Here is a 17,438-nt window from a genome sequence, read left to right as displayed (position 1 = left end):
GAATAATACGGCGAGGTTACAAGGAGGAATAGAGGGTCTGACGAGGGGAGTAGAACAGCTGACAGTGGGACAAAAGGAACTCGTGGACCAAGTGGAAAAGAACACTGCAATAATCGGGGGGTTAAAAGCGACACAAAAGGACATAAAAAATGAATTAATAGCGACACAGAAGGAATGTCAGATGGTACATGAGGGGTTGAATAAGAAGTTGGAAGAGGTGACAGAAGTAATGGAGACGAAGGACCGAGAGGTAAGGACGCAAATAGAAACTGTTAAAGTGGCGTTAGAGGAAGAGATAGAGGGAGCGCACCGGGAGATGAAGGAGGCAAAGGCAAAGGAAAAATTAGAGGAAGTGGAAGAAGGGGTGAGTGAAATTAAGAAGAGACGAAGGGAAACTAAAAAGGAGATAAGGGAGGAAGTGATGGAATTGGTACAATGTCTGTGTTCAAATCATGATGATGTGCTCACTAACCAAATAAAGAGTTTGCAGGTGGCAGAGGAGGTGTGACGACGAGGTACCGAGGTGAGTGACGATGTACGCGGAAATGTATATGGTGTGAGGGGAGATTCAGTCGGCTTGGGGGGTGGTGTAGACCCGGGTGTTCGTGAGGGACCAATGGTGAGATGTATGACTGGTCCGGAGTGTATGGAAAGAGGAGGTGTGCAAGGAGGTCTGGCTATGGGGAGTGAGGGGGGTGCTGGTGAGCAAGGGTGTGCGAGTATGGAGTGGGTAGCGGGTTGCGGAAGGGCGACCCAGGCATCGACACCACGAGGGGTAGTGTTTGGAGGGACGGGGGACGCGCGGGAGCCCCCCGGGAATAGCGTACTGTGGGAGCCCGAGCGGTTTGGTCCCGCGTTGATCCCGCAGGGAGTGACGCGCGGGGTCCGACCTTCGGGCGCCCACAAGGTCCCACTCGCGCCGTATGACGGCAACAGTGATTTGAGGGCGTACCTGGCGCAGTTTGAGTACGTGTGTAAAGGCAACGGTTGGAATCCGGACGAAGGTGGAGTACACCTGGTAGGGGCACTGCGCGGTGCGGCGGCGGAGGTGCTGACAGCTTTACCACCGGGTGCTCTCACCCTGCCAGCTCTCCGTGCGGCTTTAATTAACCGTTTCGGTATCGAGTAGCAAAGCGAACTTGTTAAAGCTCAACCTGCGCAGCGTAAACGCAAGCCCCAGGAGACCATCGGGGAACTTGCTCACGATATTCGCCGCGCGGTAGGGATTGCACACGCGGACATGGCAGCGAGTTCCCAGGAAAGCCTGGCGCTGGATCACTTTATTCAGGCCCTTCCGGATCTGGAGCTCCGACAACAGCTCGCCATGTGGCGCCCGCAGACCATGAGTCAGGCGGCCGATGCTGCAGCCCGTTGGGAAGCAGCGAGGCCCCTGGCCCGGGGAGGCGAGCGCCACGCAGTGGCGGTGCGTCAGGTGGGGCCCGCCCCCGACGGGGGGCCTGACCTGGAGAGCATGGTTCGGAGGCTGGTGGATCGGCGTCTAGCGGGACTTGGACCATGGCAGGCGGCTCCAGTGGTGGCCCCCGGTAGTCCCCGACAGAGTACCCCAATTCGGACATACAGGGGGGGAAATTTGGAATACCGGAGGCAAGCACCTTACCAGGTGAGGTGCTATAATTGTGCTCGGATGGGTCACCGTGCGTGGGAGTGTCGAGCTCCGCGCCGGGACGGTCCCCGCCAACCGATGCCCTCAACTCCGCCCTGTATCGATCGGCCTAGCCGACCTCAGACACCCCCCCCCGCCAGGGCCCGGGAAACTAGAACGTGCCGGGCATGCAGGGCGGTGTTCGGCAGTAGGGGATGGGGAGAAGCCCTCGTTGACGCGACAGGTCATTCATTGTGGCCAAATTGGAACGGGTAGTTTGACAATTCGGTGCAAAATTGCCGGTGTGGGAGTAGACGCCGTGGTGGACACGGGAGCCAGCACCACGATCATCAGCCCCGTGATCCTTAATTCGAGTGCAGACGGCTGGGGTAAAATCCAGCGTCTGGAAAATCATAGCTTGCAGCTGGCTACCGGGGCAACAGCTCCGATCATAGGGCGTGGTTTTGTGACCCTCAAGTTGGGATCGGTAAAGCAAGAGATAGAGGTTTGGGTGGCGGAGGTGTGCGACCCGTGCTTAATAGGGTTGGATTTGTTGACTGCCGGTGGTTGTAAAATCGACTTGGGCCGGGGGATCCTGCAATGGGGGATGGAAGAGCTACCATTGGAGGGGGTGAGCACCGCCGAGAGGGTGGAGCTGGAGGCTCCTGAGGCCGTGACCATCCCTCCGGGGGCCGAGGCCATAGTGCTGGCCCGATGGTCAGCCCGCCCGACATGGCAGGAATCCTGCGGCCTGGTCGAACCGGTGGCAGCGCGAACCATACCTGGTTTAATCGTGGGCCGCACCCTTGTAAAAACGGACGGGCCGGTGGTGGCCGTCCGAGTAATTAATATTAGCACAGAACCACGCACTATAGTAAAGGGCACGAAGATAGCTGGGTGCACCCCAGTTAGAGAAGTCGCGTCAGTGAGGGGCGAGAACATCCAGCCGAGCCGGCCCCAGGGGGAGCCTTCAATAAGTTCTAGGAATTGGCCCGATCCCATTTGCGAGATGGTAAATCGGAGTAGCATAGAGTTGGGAGGTACCCAGAGGGAGGCCTTACACAAACTGGTTGGGTCCCATTTGGACCTCTTCTCCTTGTCCACCGAGGATATTGGATGTACGGGCCTGGTGAAACATCAGATCCACACCGGTGAGGCCCGGCCTATTCGTCAGGCCGCCCGACGGCTCCCTTGGAGCAAGAGGGCGGAAGCTGACGAGCAGGTTGAAAAGATGCTCGATGCAGGCGTGATCGAGCCCTCGGGAAGTCCTTGGATGTCACCTGTTGTGCTGGTCAAAAAGAAAAATGGGACCACGCGGTTCTGCGTGGACTATCGCCAGCTAAACAACGTGACACTCAAGGACTCATATCCCCTGCCAAGGATTGATGACACCCTCGATGCCGTTGCGGGCTCAAATTGGTTCACAACTTTGGACCTCAAGAGTGGTTATTAGCAGGTGGAGATGGATCGGACAGGGAAGGAGAAAACGGCATTTTCCACAGGTAAGGGGCTGTATCAGTTCACTGTGATGCCGTTTGGTTTGTGTAACGCCCCCGCCACCTTTGAGAGATTAATGGAGCATGTGCTAGGCGGCATGCCATGGCAATCATGCCTGGTATACCTGGATGACGTCCTAGTACATGCCAAGACCTTCCCCCAGGCGTTAGCTAATTTGGACCAGGTGTTCGGGTGCCTCAGACAGGCAGGGTTAAAGCTGAACCCGAGTAAGTGCACTTATGTTTGCAAGAGAGGTGGCCTATCTAGGTCACGTGATCGGCTGCGAGGGGGTAAAAACGGACCCAGAAAAAATTAAAGCGGTAGAGGAGTGGTCCGCACCACGTACCATCAAAGAGGTGCAGGGATTTTTAGGACTCTGCTCCTACTACCGGCGCTTTGTGGCGAAATTTGCCGAGTTGGCCCGTTCCCTCCACCGGCTTATGGAGAAGGGGACGCGATTTAATTGGACACGGGAGTGCCACGAGGCCTTCCAAAAATTGAAGGGGTGTCTAACATCCGCACCCCTTCTAGCTTACCCCACTAGTGACGGGACATTTACCCTGGACATGGATTGGGCGCAGGAAGGATTGGGCGCAGTTTTGTCTCAGACACAGGAGGGCGTGGAGAGAGTGATTGGTTACTATAGTCGGGCCTTAAGTAGGCCCGAGCGAAATTATTGTGTCACTCGCAAAGAGTTATTGGCTATGCTGGCTGCCATGAACCATTTCCACCCGTACCTGTATGGGCGGAAATTTTCGGTTCAAACTGACCATTCCTCCTTGCAATGGCTCCTTCGGTTCAAGGAACCGGAGGGCCAAATTGCAAGGTGGTTGGAAAAGTTGCAACAGTACGATTTTGATGTGACCCATAGGGCCGGGAAGGCCCATGGTAATGCAGACGCACTCTCTCGGCATCCTTGTCTGGGGGAAAACTGCAAATTTTGTGCAAGACACGAGGAGAGGGAACAATTGGGCGATTCTGCCCCGATTCTCGTCGTCCGGGCAACCCGGGTGACAGGGCCAATTTTGCCACTAACCGCGGACGAGGAATTTGGAGATTTGGCATGGAGCACGGCCCAGCAGGAGGATCCTGTCCTGGGGCCGGTGTTCAATTGGGTCAAATTGGGGCAAAGACCAAAGGGGGAAGAGGTCACCCCCCTCGGGGCGCAAACAAAGGCGTATTGGGCTCAGTGGCAGACCCTGGAGTTGAAAGGCAACATCTTATATCGCAAGTGGGTGGAGGTTCCCTCTGATAGAACCTCCTGGCTGGTGATAGTCCCAGACAAATTCAAGAACGTCATCTTACAACAGGTGCATGTTACCTGCTCCGGCGGCCATTTGGGCAGGACAAAGACAATATCTCGGGTCTGCCGGAGGTTCTATTGGGTGAATATGGGGCGCGACGTACAGGATTGGTGTCGGAGATGCAACGCCTGTTCTGCCAAAAAGGGACCAGCACGGAGGATGAGGGCCCCCCTTCAATTACATCAGGTGGGAGCCCCCCTTGAGCGGGTGGCTATGGATATTCTAGGACCGCTGCCCCGCACCCGCCAAGGTAATAAGTATATCCTCGTTGTAATGGACTATTTCACCAAGTGGCCGGAGGCCTACGCCCTCCCCAACCAAGAAGCCGGGGTTGTGGCGCAGGCCTTCGTAGAAGGATTTGTATGTCGGCACGGGATTCCACAGGAGCTGCACACCGATCAGGGTCGAAATTTTGAAAGTCAATTGCTAAAAGATGTGTGCATACTCCTGTCAATTCGGAAAACCAGGACCACGCCCTTGCGGCCACAATCTGACGGGATGGTGGAAAGGTTCAATCGAACATTGATCCAACAACTGGCATTGTTCACCACCACCCGTCAGGATGACTGGGACGAACATCTCCCGTATTTGTTGATGGCCTACCGAACTAGCCAGCACGGGGCCACCGCATGCAGTCCAGCGTTGCTTATGTATGGGCGGGAGTTACGGGCTCCCGCCGACTTGCTATGCGGTCCTGTGCCAGACACCACGGATGCACCGCCGAGGGGGGGGTACGCACGTCACCTGGAGGAAGGCATGGAGCGCGTCCATGCCTTCGCCCGCCGCCAGCTCCATCTGGCGGGGGCCAAGATGAAGCGCAGGTACGACGACCGGAGCCAGGGGAGTCAATACGCTCCGGGGATGAAGATTTGGTTCTTTAATCCCCGGAGGCGGAAGGGTAGGTGCCCAAAACTCACCTCCCCCTGGCAAGGCCCGGGATTCGTCCTGTCGCAAGTCTGTGACGTGGTCGTTAAGATCAAAATGGGGCCACGGGCCCCCCCTCGGATCGTCCATGCTGACCGGATAAGACGTTATGCCGGCGAGCAGGTGCCCTCATGGATCGCCTCGGCTCTAGATGCCGAGGCAGGACCCAGTACCTCTTGCGACGGGGGCTCGTAGCGTCAGAGGACTGGGGGGGATGGTAGTGGAACGTCCCCGATGTGGGGGGATGGCAACTCTGTCATCCCTCACAGCGGGAGGCAAAGGAGCACTAGTTATGGGGTTTATGGCAGTGAAAACTAGCCCGGGTGGGTTAGGATATAATGTGTAGGGACCTAGAAGATGACCTTAGGTGACGTTAAGATTAGGTAGTGACAATGACACCTGTAGTGGGGACGCAGGTAGATTAGTTTGGATGATAATGACGAGGGAGTGCAATAGTTTAAAGGGACGACTGGGAAGCGCGAGTTTCAGATGGGAGTAGGTAGATGAGATGATGCCGTGTGTATGGTTAAAAGGTGTGATTGCACAGGTGTGCAACTGGACAGGTGTATGGAGCAGTGTATGAGGGAGTAGTGGTGATTGCGTGTTGTGCTGATCAAATGGTCCAGGAAGAGGAGGAGGGTGCAGGTGGCACCAGGTGATATTGCACAGGTGTGCAACAACAGGTGAATGGAATAAATGGTCTGGAATATATGGAGTATTGGAATGGATGGTCGTGGAGTGAGCATGGTGGAAACTATGGAGTGGAGTGGATGGTGCGAAGGTGTGAATGGGGGAAGGATGGAGCCCCATCACGAATACCCGGGGCGGGTAGTGTAAGTGTTAGGTAGAGGGTATAGGTAAGTTGTGGTTGGATATTGGCATCTGTGGTGCGGGTGACAGAATGGTATTTGGATGGGTGCATTAGTGTTGTGGAAATGGCTGGGCGTGTAGCCTGTTAGTGTGTGTAGTTGGTTTGGGCAATCCACCACTGTGAGGATGTCGGCCAGGTGAGGCCGCAGGTGGGCTCTGGGAGCCGATAGTTGTGGATGGGGCCCGAGGATCCGGAGGATGGACCCGGGTAGCCCAGTGCCAGAGGGCACCGAGTGGGGTGACAGAGCCAGGAGGGGCCTTCCCCAGTTAGTTAGGTTAGGGTGAGGAGCTAAGTAAGCTCGGGTGGCAACTACAGTGGTGGAGGTGTGCAGGTGGGTAGACCTGCTGGGAAAGCTAGACGTCTCAGCCCAGAAATTGTGCAAGGGCACCGGGAGATGAATCGGGGGAGTGAGACTCCAAATTGAGAAGCACCACAGTTTGGTCAATGGGAATTTGGTTTTTAAAACCACATAGAGTAAGATTGCCAATGGTTTGGCAGGGAAAGACCCCGGGTCGTGTAAAAGTGTGTTAAAGTCATTTAGAGGATAGCTAGGATTGAAGTCTCCTCGCACCATCTGCATCCACTCACCTGAGATGACATACCTCCACACCATGCCAGGTTGTTTTATTATTTTTGATGCAAATGTTAGGATTGTGAGACGCATCATGACGTGGGTGTGACATTGTGCTTTGTTGTTCCATCTCTTCCTCCTTATGAGGATTGATGACGAATTGGGTGATGGCAAATTTTGGTTAGAGGGATTGTGGTGACGAATTTGGTATAGAAGAAATATGGGGAAGACGTGACGATAGCGACTGATTGGTAAATGTGTAGATTTTTGTAGATATTGGGTAAGGGCAAGGGTAGTGTAGGTGATAGGGGGGGTGACGTACGGTAGGGATGAGTTTTCTCACTTCGCTCTCCGTACGCATTTCACCTTGCATTGCCTTTGTTGATGTGTACCCTTGTGACCTTACCCCTCGCTCATCTGTCTTCCCCCCTTTTGTCTCCCACATGACCTGTGCGCCATTGGGCGCCGAGGGGAGCGTGCGTGAGTCCGCCATTGTGCGCCCGGAACTCCCAGAACCAGCTGTCTGCATCGATGCACCACATTATGGACCACATGTCTGTGGCCGAGCACCACTTATGGACCCCATGGGTTGGGGCATGGCCCCTCTGCTGGAACCGGCCATGAGGGCCCGAAAACTTGCTGGCGGACCTTGGCCACAGGGCACCGATGCCCCACAGGTGAACCACACTAGTCGGCCCTGTGGGCCATAAATAAATAAAAATGGACACGTTGGGTGCATTTCATTTTATGCTCAAATAGGCCGCCAGTAAGAAAATGAAAGGAAATGACAACATCTGGAAGAAAGTAAATAGCCAGCAGAGGGAGCCGAAGAGCAAGAGACCACCTGCAGGGTTAGTGGTTGTTAATTTATTTTTATTGATGAACACTGATGACTGTGTACCGATTGGTGCTTGAGGGTGTATTGGTGTGTTTTGGGTGCTTTCATGGTGCATTGATGCAGAGCAGACTGTCTCCCCCCCAGAAAGAACAATCACAGGTCCTGGGTTGCGTTTTGTAAATAAAAGTAGCATCACTGTAAATAATGCTCCCCACCGTCAGTGTATAGTTTGAAGACCATTCCGCAATTCGGTTAACTGTGGGCGTGAGTCTGTTAGGCAGGGTGCAATGGAGCAGCGGGACATATTTATCTATGTTTTAAAACTGTCGCACTCAGGGTCAGGTTAAAAGTAGAGGGAACTACACCTACTTGTCACACTAACTTAAAGTTGTAGGCCCGGGACGTGCCTAAGAGGAGGAGGGTGCAGTGTTGCGGAAATGAGGATTGTATGTTTTTTTTGTGTGCTTTATTATTATTATTGTCTTTTCTGCGCCTCCTGCCTCCAGAGTTGTGTAAAGGTAAAAAGGGCGTCCCGGTAGTTAATTCCATGAAACACCACATTGAAGGACACGATAAAACCCTTGTTCAGTAGCTTATATCTTATTATGTGTTTTAGAGTAAGGCCTTGTCTTCCATTAGAATGACACTCGATTGCACCGGGTGAAAGAGATAGATTCCCTTCATTCCCATTCCCAAAAACCTCCATTTCCCCCTTTCGTCATTGCCAAGCCTCGATTGCCAATTACATCCCCTCCAAAGCCGCCATTGACCACGAGGCAGGGTTGGGGGAGAAAGGCGGGTCAGAGACACCTCGAAGGCACCTCGGTGTCACCTCGTCAAAGGCACCTCGTCAGAGAGGGGAGGAGTGAGTCAGCCCCACTCAACCAACCACGAACAAGGGGTTGGACTTGAAGAGAAAGATCAAGGAGGTTCGCGAAGGTTGAGGGGCGGGGCCTATATAACCCGATGCGGGACGTTCCCCAACAGATCGCAGATGAGCTGAGAAAGGAGAGGAGCTTTTACACGAGAGTCACAAACAGGGTCCAAGAGAGAGCTGGGTTGTGAGGTCCAAGAGAGTTGAGAGTTGCACCATTGTTGCGTGCGAGATACGAAAAGCCTGTGACGAAGAGCCGCTTCAACCAGCCCCGTTTCAACCAGCCGAGTGACCCTGCCGGCGTGCGCTGTAAAGCCGAATACAAGGAGCTGCCGGCTCCCCGCTTCCCGCCCGGAGTGGACCTGCTCGCTGTGCCCTGCGATCCCACCTGCTCATCCCTCCAAACGATTCCTACCCTTCCATCCATTTGCGTACGTGAGTTTGTTCTGTTCGTGCTGTCCTGGGTAGTAATTAAGTCAGTATAAGCTAGTAATTTGCACTGTGTTACCTGCTTTTCTTCATGTCCGCTGTAAATACCCGTGACTGCTCTTTTTGCTTATGTGTGTGTAAATAATAATAAACCCTGTAACTCTTCTGTACGTCTTCTGCTTCTTCCTCTTTGCATCCGTCGTCTTAGTCTTTTCCACATTGAATATCTGTGGCGCGATACGGCCAACGTTTGGGTGAATCGGGTTTAGTCGGGGAACAACTGTTCAGCCGCGGTGCCTTCGCTTGGCAAACAACATCCTTATCCGCGGACCGTAACAATATGTTAATGATGATGTCATCGGTGCCTTCATTATGTCACCTTCATCCCTGAAGGGCGACGACCAAAGGAAGACTACCTCGCACTGACGTGGCAGAACAGGCGTCATCGTAATTCAACTTTCAGGCGTCAGGAACAGGCGTCATCGAATATTTGTTGTGGTTGCTCTTACAATCACTAAAAGAAAACTTAACCCACACCTTCATGAACATGTAAATCTTCCCCACCCCAATCAATAAATCTTCCCTCAACACTTACCTTTCAAAATCTTATTAATGCTTCTTTCTTGGTCTTCGCTCACACCAGCAGCCCTATATAAGCATCATACGTGTAACTTACTGTTCTTGCAATCTCCAATAGCGTGACAACTGTCAGCAATCACTGCTGTGGTAAATGTGGAACTATAATCCCGAAACAAGAGTGATAAATGAACCTTCCAGGGTCTGTGTCAAGGACAACATCTTTCATCTGATGGTATATTCATGTTGTGTTATTATGCTTCCTAAAGTACAATGTGCCATTAATTCACTCTCCGAGCAATACCCCAAGTCCTAGCGTTCAATAGGCTCTCACGTCCTGCAGGTTTATGATTAGTCCATTTTTTTCTCTTCTAAAAAAATTAAATTCAATAAATATTGACAATTAAACATGACCACTTTTGTAAAAGGTGAAGAAGAATGCCTACCTGTAAAAATGAAATAGTCTCAAGATCCTGGAGTGCTGCTTTCAATGTGGAATTTGTTTCCTGGAGAGAGTTCAACTGCTCCTTCACCTTGTCCATTTGCTTCTGAAGGAGAAAAATCTTCTCATTTTGCCTTTTGATCACGCTACTCTTCATCAGATCCACAGATTTATCCACATATTGGTACAACGCCAATCGCTTTTTCTCCATCCTGTCCACAGTCCCTTTGCCTGAATCCTGGAATAAATCAATCATTGTGCGATTGGAGTTAAAAGTCAAGAATAAACCATCAGAAAAAAGGTTAAAACTAAAGAGAACTAAGAATTACGACTGAAGAAGGATGAGGACATATTGCACGAGTGCATTTAAAAGGACATAATGTTTTGGACAGGACACTTATCCACAACACTTATTGGGGTGAGTTGATGGGTTGATGGAAAATTTCAACATTTACCCAACCGAGATGAGGGAGATTTTAACTAGTTCGCATGTGATGGACAGAATTAGGCAGAAAAGGTATAAATCTTTAAAAGTGAAAGAAATAAAATAAAATTTCAGATTTCCTGATCACAAAAAAACACCAACACTTGTTCAGATATGGACAGAGTTTGTTTCCAGGGAATTGCACAGAGGTGGGCAGTAATATTACAGGATACCTGCCCACCTCCACTCTTTTCTCTGGCTTGTGAAATAATCTTCATGAAAAAGTTCAATCCTGCTCTACCCTCCACGGCTCGATGTTGGCATCCCACTACCCTCTCCCGTCATCCTGAACCATCCAAACCTGCAATATTTTACCACTTTCACTATTTTCACCACTTTTCACCACCACTCCCCACTTCCCTAAACCAATCGTCTTGCAGGTTAATGCGTTCTTCACATCTTGTTATTTTTTCTTTTTTGCCCATTAATTAATTCCCTAACCTTTTCATGTTCCACCTTTTGCCCCACTGCCCCACCGTCAATACATTTCCTTTTTTCACTCTGTATCTTGCTCTTCCATGAGCTGACTTTTGTATCCAAAAAAGCATTTAAACAATAACTTGAAAGCATTTTAAGGAGGCAACTTTCAAAAAAAAAGTCTGTTCAGTTAGATTTAGAAGTAAATCTCACATTAATGGTCATGGATTGACATTGTTTTGGGTCAGGTGGTTGGTGGCTCGTGTGTGTAGATGTCCAGAGGTGGCCTGAGATGGCTGAGATGCAAGTAATATTGTGCAGTTTGAGCTGTGGTGATGTCACCCATTGCAGAACAAATATTTTTTCCAGATGCTAATTCTCTTTCCTTCAATCACGTCCATTCCTTGGCACTTCATACCTGTGTTTGTTCAACCTCCCGCTTCAGCTGATGGAGTTGGGATTCAAGGTGCTGCTTTGACTTTGATAGTTCAGGACACTTTGCATTCAAAACGCCCTGCACAGAATAAATAAGTCCAGGTAAAGGGATTTGTTCATCTGTATGTGGAAACGATAAGGCACAAACTGCACAAAATGATTTTAAAATGTATTTGCAAAAAAGTGGAGACAAGACATTTATAGATTCCAAATTAAATATCAACTCTTCTTTATTTATACAACTGCATGAGAAGAGAGCTCATCAACATTATTATCATGGTGAATAATTGATAGTTAAAGGAAGCAGAGGTGGACTATAAAGGGGTGCCCTACATCTAGCAAATAAAATACATTTACTTCTTCATGCAGCTGTATGAATGAAATTGGCGCCATTTATATGAACTTTTCAGGAGCATTACTTGGTTCCTCCTCAGAACATAAGGGTAGACCAGCATGCACATGAGATTTTTTGAATGTCCCTTCTTTTCTATACTTTGGCATTTTCTACAAGCTATAAAATGTCACTTCTTCTCTATACTTTGCCACATGGCACATGCCATATCAAGAGGTCTTTTCCATACCCCTGGCATTTTTCCCAAGAATTACTACCGGAGTCAAAAAATTGATATGTCCAACATTTTGTGGATCGCCCCCATGAGCCAAGCAAAAATAGGACAACGGGTTCTGAAGCTCACCTGGATCAGGAGCAACAGTCACTCAAACCCCCCACAGACCACGATATTTTTTAATGCGGTGAACAAACTATTGTACATCATGAGTGATGATGGTTGTGATCAAATTTCATTGAAATTGTGTGTGTAGTTTCAAGAGGAGAGAGCGAATTGGTATTTGGAGGTTTGGGGGGCGGTCAACCCTCACAACCCTCACAACCCTCACAACCCCCTCCCCTGTAAACCCCCCTCATGTGCTCAGCTTTTTATTCAGTCAATACACCTTCATTAGGCATCAGATATGAAGTTTGTGGCCAAGTTTCAGCAACATCGTATGTGTCGTTTTAGAAAAGAGAGGAAATACCAATTTTGGGTGGGGCCCCACAGACCACCTTAGACCTTGAGTTTTTTATGCCATGAACAAACATTGGTACATCACGGGTGATGAAGGTTGTGGGCATGTTTCATCAAAACCGTGTGTGCAGTTTCTGTAAGCGTACTTCCATTGCGAGCAAAATCATGTCAACCATTATCGATATAGATGGAAAGTCTTTCGTCTTTTCAAAGAACCTCACCACGGATCATCATTTTGGATTCTGTGTCATTCAACTTTGCAAATGATTTTGCTTCGCCATTAGAAATGGTAAGAAGGCTTGAATCTGAAACAAATCGTCAAGATACATGTCGATATAACATGGCTTGGACATATTTTAGATAATCAATAATAAGTAGCATCCTGGTCTACTTGTCAAGCTCACTAACTGCTGCATACAAGAAACCATCACACCTGGCTTCTGGACTTCCAGCACTTGCACAAATGAATCCACATGATATAGTACAGTACTGTATCCTGCGGACAGGCAGATACAGCAGCTGCATCACTGTCTCACGATCTGGAATTGTTGGACAAACAAAATGGATCACACCTTGCATACCTGGCAAATCTCTCAGTCTCACACCAGAAGGACCATTACATAAACCCCCATATTTCCATGTTCAACCACTGAGTGTCCAAGAGATTCAGTGTCTAACTTCTGATATCTCTTCGGTTGAACAATGAACATGTTACAAAGTTGGTTTGCAAAAGCAACCACAGATCGGGCATTCTCTATCGTGTTAAATCATTCCTTGATGGATGTGAGCAGTGAGTCTGGATTTTGCGAGTTTCACAAGAAGTGAGTTCGTGGCAGAACCCTATGGGGGGTTGAAGGGTGAGGAGACAGAACATTGAAAGGGTGAAATGCTAACAAGGACACAGGAGAAGATAGAGAGCCAACCAAGCTGTCAGCGATGCAGGAGTAACAGGCCCAGGGATGCCGCATTGCTGAAGGAGATTCCAATGCTTTTGACGGCCTCGGTATTCATGGATTCAAGTGGAAAAGGTGTGAAATAGGAACATGAGCCCAGAAGGAAAGCAATACTCCATTGATCTGCAGCTGCAAGCCTTGTGGGTTGTTAAAAATTATAATTTGTCTTTGCATGATGGAGAATTCCCAATGAGGCAATGGCTTTCCAAGCCAACTCAGATATTTAGTTGGTCCAGGAGGGATTGTGGCTAATGGAGATGTTAACACGTTTGAAGACCTGAATTGCAAGTGTTGCTTAAATGGAGTAGATTGGAAGTTTTTCCAGTTGGTCGTTTTAAAGAGACAAAGTGAGCCAATGACATTCACCAGGGTTTACAATTCCAAGGCTGCTCAAGCTTCTGCTTTTTTCATCTTTTTTCATCACATCTTCAGAGAGGGAAGAAGCTGATGCCTGCCTGTCTGGAGGATGAGTGGTGCTGCAGCAGAGGGTGGAGTTATAAGCAAAATTTTAACCTGAGACTGGTTTGGGGCCTTAGATTCTCACCTGGGAGTGGATCCCATTGAGACTCAGGCATGACTATGAAAGTGGAGGAGAGGTAGACACAATACCAGATTTGGATAAATGCTTGAGCCATATCCAGGAGATACATAATTGATCTCTTTTCTAAAATTCAGAGCCTCAATCCATTGTTGGAAGAGCAGGAGATGGAGGGCCAGGGAGGTTGAATGGGGTTAGAAACCAAACTGATGGTTTGAGATCAGGCCATGAGAGAAAAGGAAGGTTTTGATTTCAACTGCAATGTTGGATTATTAAGGCCCTTTCTGTCAATGTAAAAACCTGTCTGTGTTCATTTGTAGACTGGTGTCCTTGTCAATATCAGTGCACATTTCAAACAGCCATTTTGTTTGTGGAGAACAATTCAACTTTGGTTTCCAGTAACATCATAGTTTGTTGAAGGAGTTTCCATGATTAATATGCTGGTCCTCTTTGAACAGAATATTAAAATGAGATCATTAAAAAAAACTCAAAATAATTTGTTGCTTCATCCTTTCGAGCAGTCGAGTAATTTGTTAAAGTCTGATTGTCGTGTCATCATAAATATTATTGAAGATATTTGAAACCATGATAAGACGACCATTGGCCAAGACTCAGTATAAATGTGGACATTGTGATGCAAGGAAGTAAAAGCACAAGAAAACAAACACCAGTGATGGATAATACCAGGCCTGAACATTACCTCTTGGTAATTGCTGTAAATGGAAGTATTTTTTATCCTTTTATATGAAGTTTAGCAACATTCTGGTGTTGGCTTAGCGGTTCGGGTGCCGGCTTGGGATGCTGCGATCCTGGATTTGAATCCCGGTCGATCGCTGAATTAACACCAGGGGGGCTGACTCAGCCCGTCATCGTACTGAGGTCGGCAAATTGAGTACCAGTTTACTAGTAATTCCCTGTGTGTCTCAAGAGGCGACTTACAGGGTTGGCGGCAGGAAGGGCATCCGGCCATAAAATATTGCTGAACAATGGGGACCACGGTGCCCGAAAAAGGCCAAGCCCTGCACTGTGGGGAAAAATGGCCTCTAAAGGTGGTGCCATATGAAGTTTAACAACAACAGGTTGTTTTGTGTGGTTTTTTAATGAATATACCTGGGATGGTAAAGTGGTCTAAACCTGTATGTTTTATTAACACACATTTCCCTTCATTCAACATCTCAAAATGCTGTTCACACACATTATTCTTGAGCATCGCTTGACATTTCATCTGCAAGCTTTTTCAGAGATTCGGGTCTATATCCTTAGGCCCAGGGCCATGAACAATCTCAGCACAAAATTGTTAATTTGGTGAGCTCTCAAGCCTACCTTTTTACCTGTAAAATCAATAACCACCTTTTCTATCAGTTGTTCAATTTTAAAAAACTTGTTTTTGATACTTCGCTCATTCTACAACCAATTGATCTTCAGCAGTGTCGGGGAAAGTATCATAAGAAGGTAGTCTTTCTATAAAATAACCTCCACTTGTGAGGAATGTTCTGAGTTATGAGAAATTTTCATGATTACAGAACTTGCAATTTATCAATATCTTACATATTTTGGCTCTTTGTTCTTTCAACTTCCTTTGAGAATGGATTATATATTCTTGGAGATAAATTCAAATGGATAAAATTTACATGAACAAATAAACTTTTCATTTATTTACTTGCCTTGAGTTCGTCATGAACAAGCTCCACAGGAACAACTTTATGGTTCGTATGTTGTCCAACCAGGCACATCACACACATCAAGCTTTCATCATCCTTGCAGTAGAGTAGTATTGGCTTGCCATGCTCGGTGCATCTTCGCTCCTCCACGTTTACTCCTGGCGTCAATTTCATCTTCTCTTCGTTTACTCCTGGCACCAACTTCGTCTTCTCTACGTTTACTCCTGGCACCAACTTCGTCTTCTCTACCAATTTGGCAAGGGCCACATTCTTTTGACATTTTGGTTTTATCGGAAATACCTCACGGCAGTTCGGACAATCACAGACTGTGGCCTCTTCCCTGCATTCCCAGTGTTGCTCGATGCAGACTTTACAAAATGAGTGGCCACATGGCAGAGTAATTGGTTCCTCGTACAGTTCAAGGCACACAATGCATTGAAGTTCATCTGCACAAACTCCAGTCATCGAAGAAAACGCCATTTTCTTGTATCAGAGAAGGAAGTGGAGCAGTGTTGAAGCCTGTAGATCGAGAGGGGTAGTTATAAAAACAAAACGTTAGAGGTAAGAAAACATCAGGTAAATTACTATGGAGCACAATTACCTCAGAAACAAGAGAGTTTATAGAACACGATACCCCACTCAGTGTTTAAGTCTATACAGGAATGCCTTGTCGTTCACGAGGTGGTGAAAATCCCCGTGAACCGCAAATTTAGGAGGTAATGGGGGAAAATATGGTTTGGGATTCAACTGTAAAATTGTCCATACTGTACCATTTGTCGGTGGGCTGAGTAGGGTTTACATGCACCCCCCCCACAACTTAACTTCCCGGGTATGTCTATGTACCCCCCACCCTAGGGGTTAGGAAAAACCATGTTAACAGAAAACAAACTCATTCCCAAGGTACCTCCCACGCATATTTTGATGTTACCCCCCCCCTGTGTCAGTGATTTCTGAAAATTAGGGGTAGGCGAAATTCAAATGGCCATAACTTTTTACCTCGTCATCCTATGGTTGCATATGACCCCTCAAAATGTTTATCCTGGGACACTCTTTACAATGATATGTGTTATATGCAAATGAGGTCACTAATGAGGTCACCAGAGGTCAAACTATGAGGGAATGAGTTTTTTTTCTGTTAACATGGTTTTTCCTAACCCCTAGGGTGGGGGGTACATGGACATACCCGGGAAGTTAAGTTGTGGGGGGGGGGGGGGGAGGGGGTGCATGTAAACCCTACTCAGCCCACGGATTACATTAATTAACATGTTTGTGCATTGTTTTTGTGCTGTTTGGATTCAAAAGAAAGTATTATTTTCCTGTATTAAGAACAAAAAATAAAATGTATTTTCCTGAGTTATTATTATTATTCTTTCTCGAATATAAGACCCGTCGCTTCTCTGACGGAAATACCAATCTTTGCTGAAATGGCAAATGTATGGGGGAAGAAAAAAACCCAAAATATTCCTGGGAGATAGGTCACGTGTTTACATTTGCACTTTTGACACGCGTGTCCATGTAACCATAAAGGAAAAAAAAATTCCCGGGAGTTACCCAAATCCAACGTAGTTTGATTTATTGAAATGCGTTAATCCATTCTCAAGTTATAACACGACAAACAAACAAACAAGACAGACGGCTCCTTTTATAATACAGATTTTGCGAGGAGGCTGAGGCTGCTGATTGCATCATTGCTGGGAGCGTGGCTGTGCCCCTGCTGATTGCATCATTGCTGGGAGCGTGGCTGTGCCCCTGCTGATTGCATCATTGCTGGGAGCGTGGCTGTGCCGCTGATGAATCGCTCCGATTCCAGTGAGCTGGAACTCATTTTGCAGACCTCAGAATGATGACAGGCAGAGGCAACACCCCCCCCCCAATCCACCCCTCCCACCCCCTTCCCACCCCCCCCAATCCACCCCTCCCACCCCGCCCCACCCCCCCAATCCACCCCTACCAACCCGCCCCACCCCCCCCCCCTAATCCACCCCTCCCACCCCGG

At 48.4% G+C, this 17,438-nt stretch overlaps 1 protein-coding gene across 2 annotated transcripts in view; it reads right to left on the bottom strand.

The window, feature by feature from the left end:
• The window catches only part of LOC137415095 (E3 ubiquitin-protein ligase TRIM7-like), an 89,537-nt gene that overhangs the window by 65,970 nt on the left and 6,129 nt on the right, over positions 1-17,438 (bottom strand). For both annotated transcript variants that reach the window (XM_078770157.1, XM_078770158.1), the window contains exons 2-4: positions 15,446-15,961; positions 11,249-11,344; positions 9,934-10,167 (exon numbers count right to left, since the gene is read on the bottom strand). In XM_078770157.1, coding sequence (XP_078626283.1) covers positions 9,934-10,167; positions 11,249-11,344; positions 15,446-15,922 — 807 coding nt within the window. In that variant the 5' untranslated portion in view covers positions 15,923-15,961. The remainder of the gene's footprint in view (positions 1-9,933; positions 10,168-11,248; positions 11,345-15,445; positions 15,962-17,438) is intronic.

The sequence above is a fragment of the Myxine glutinosa genome, chromosome 1 (assembly GCF_964187855.1).
Source record: "Myxine glutinosa chromosome 1, kmMyxGlut1.1, whole genome shotgun sequence".
Lineage (NCBI taxonomy): Eukaryota > Metazoa > Chordata > Myxini > Myxiniformes > Myxinidae > Myxine > Myxine glutinosa.
This window is presented reverse-complemented; position numbering and strand designations above follow the sequence as displayed.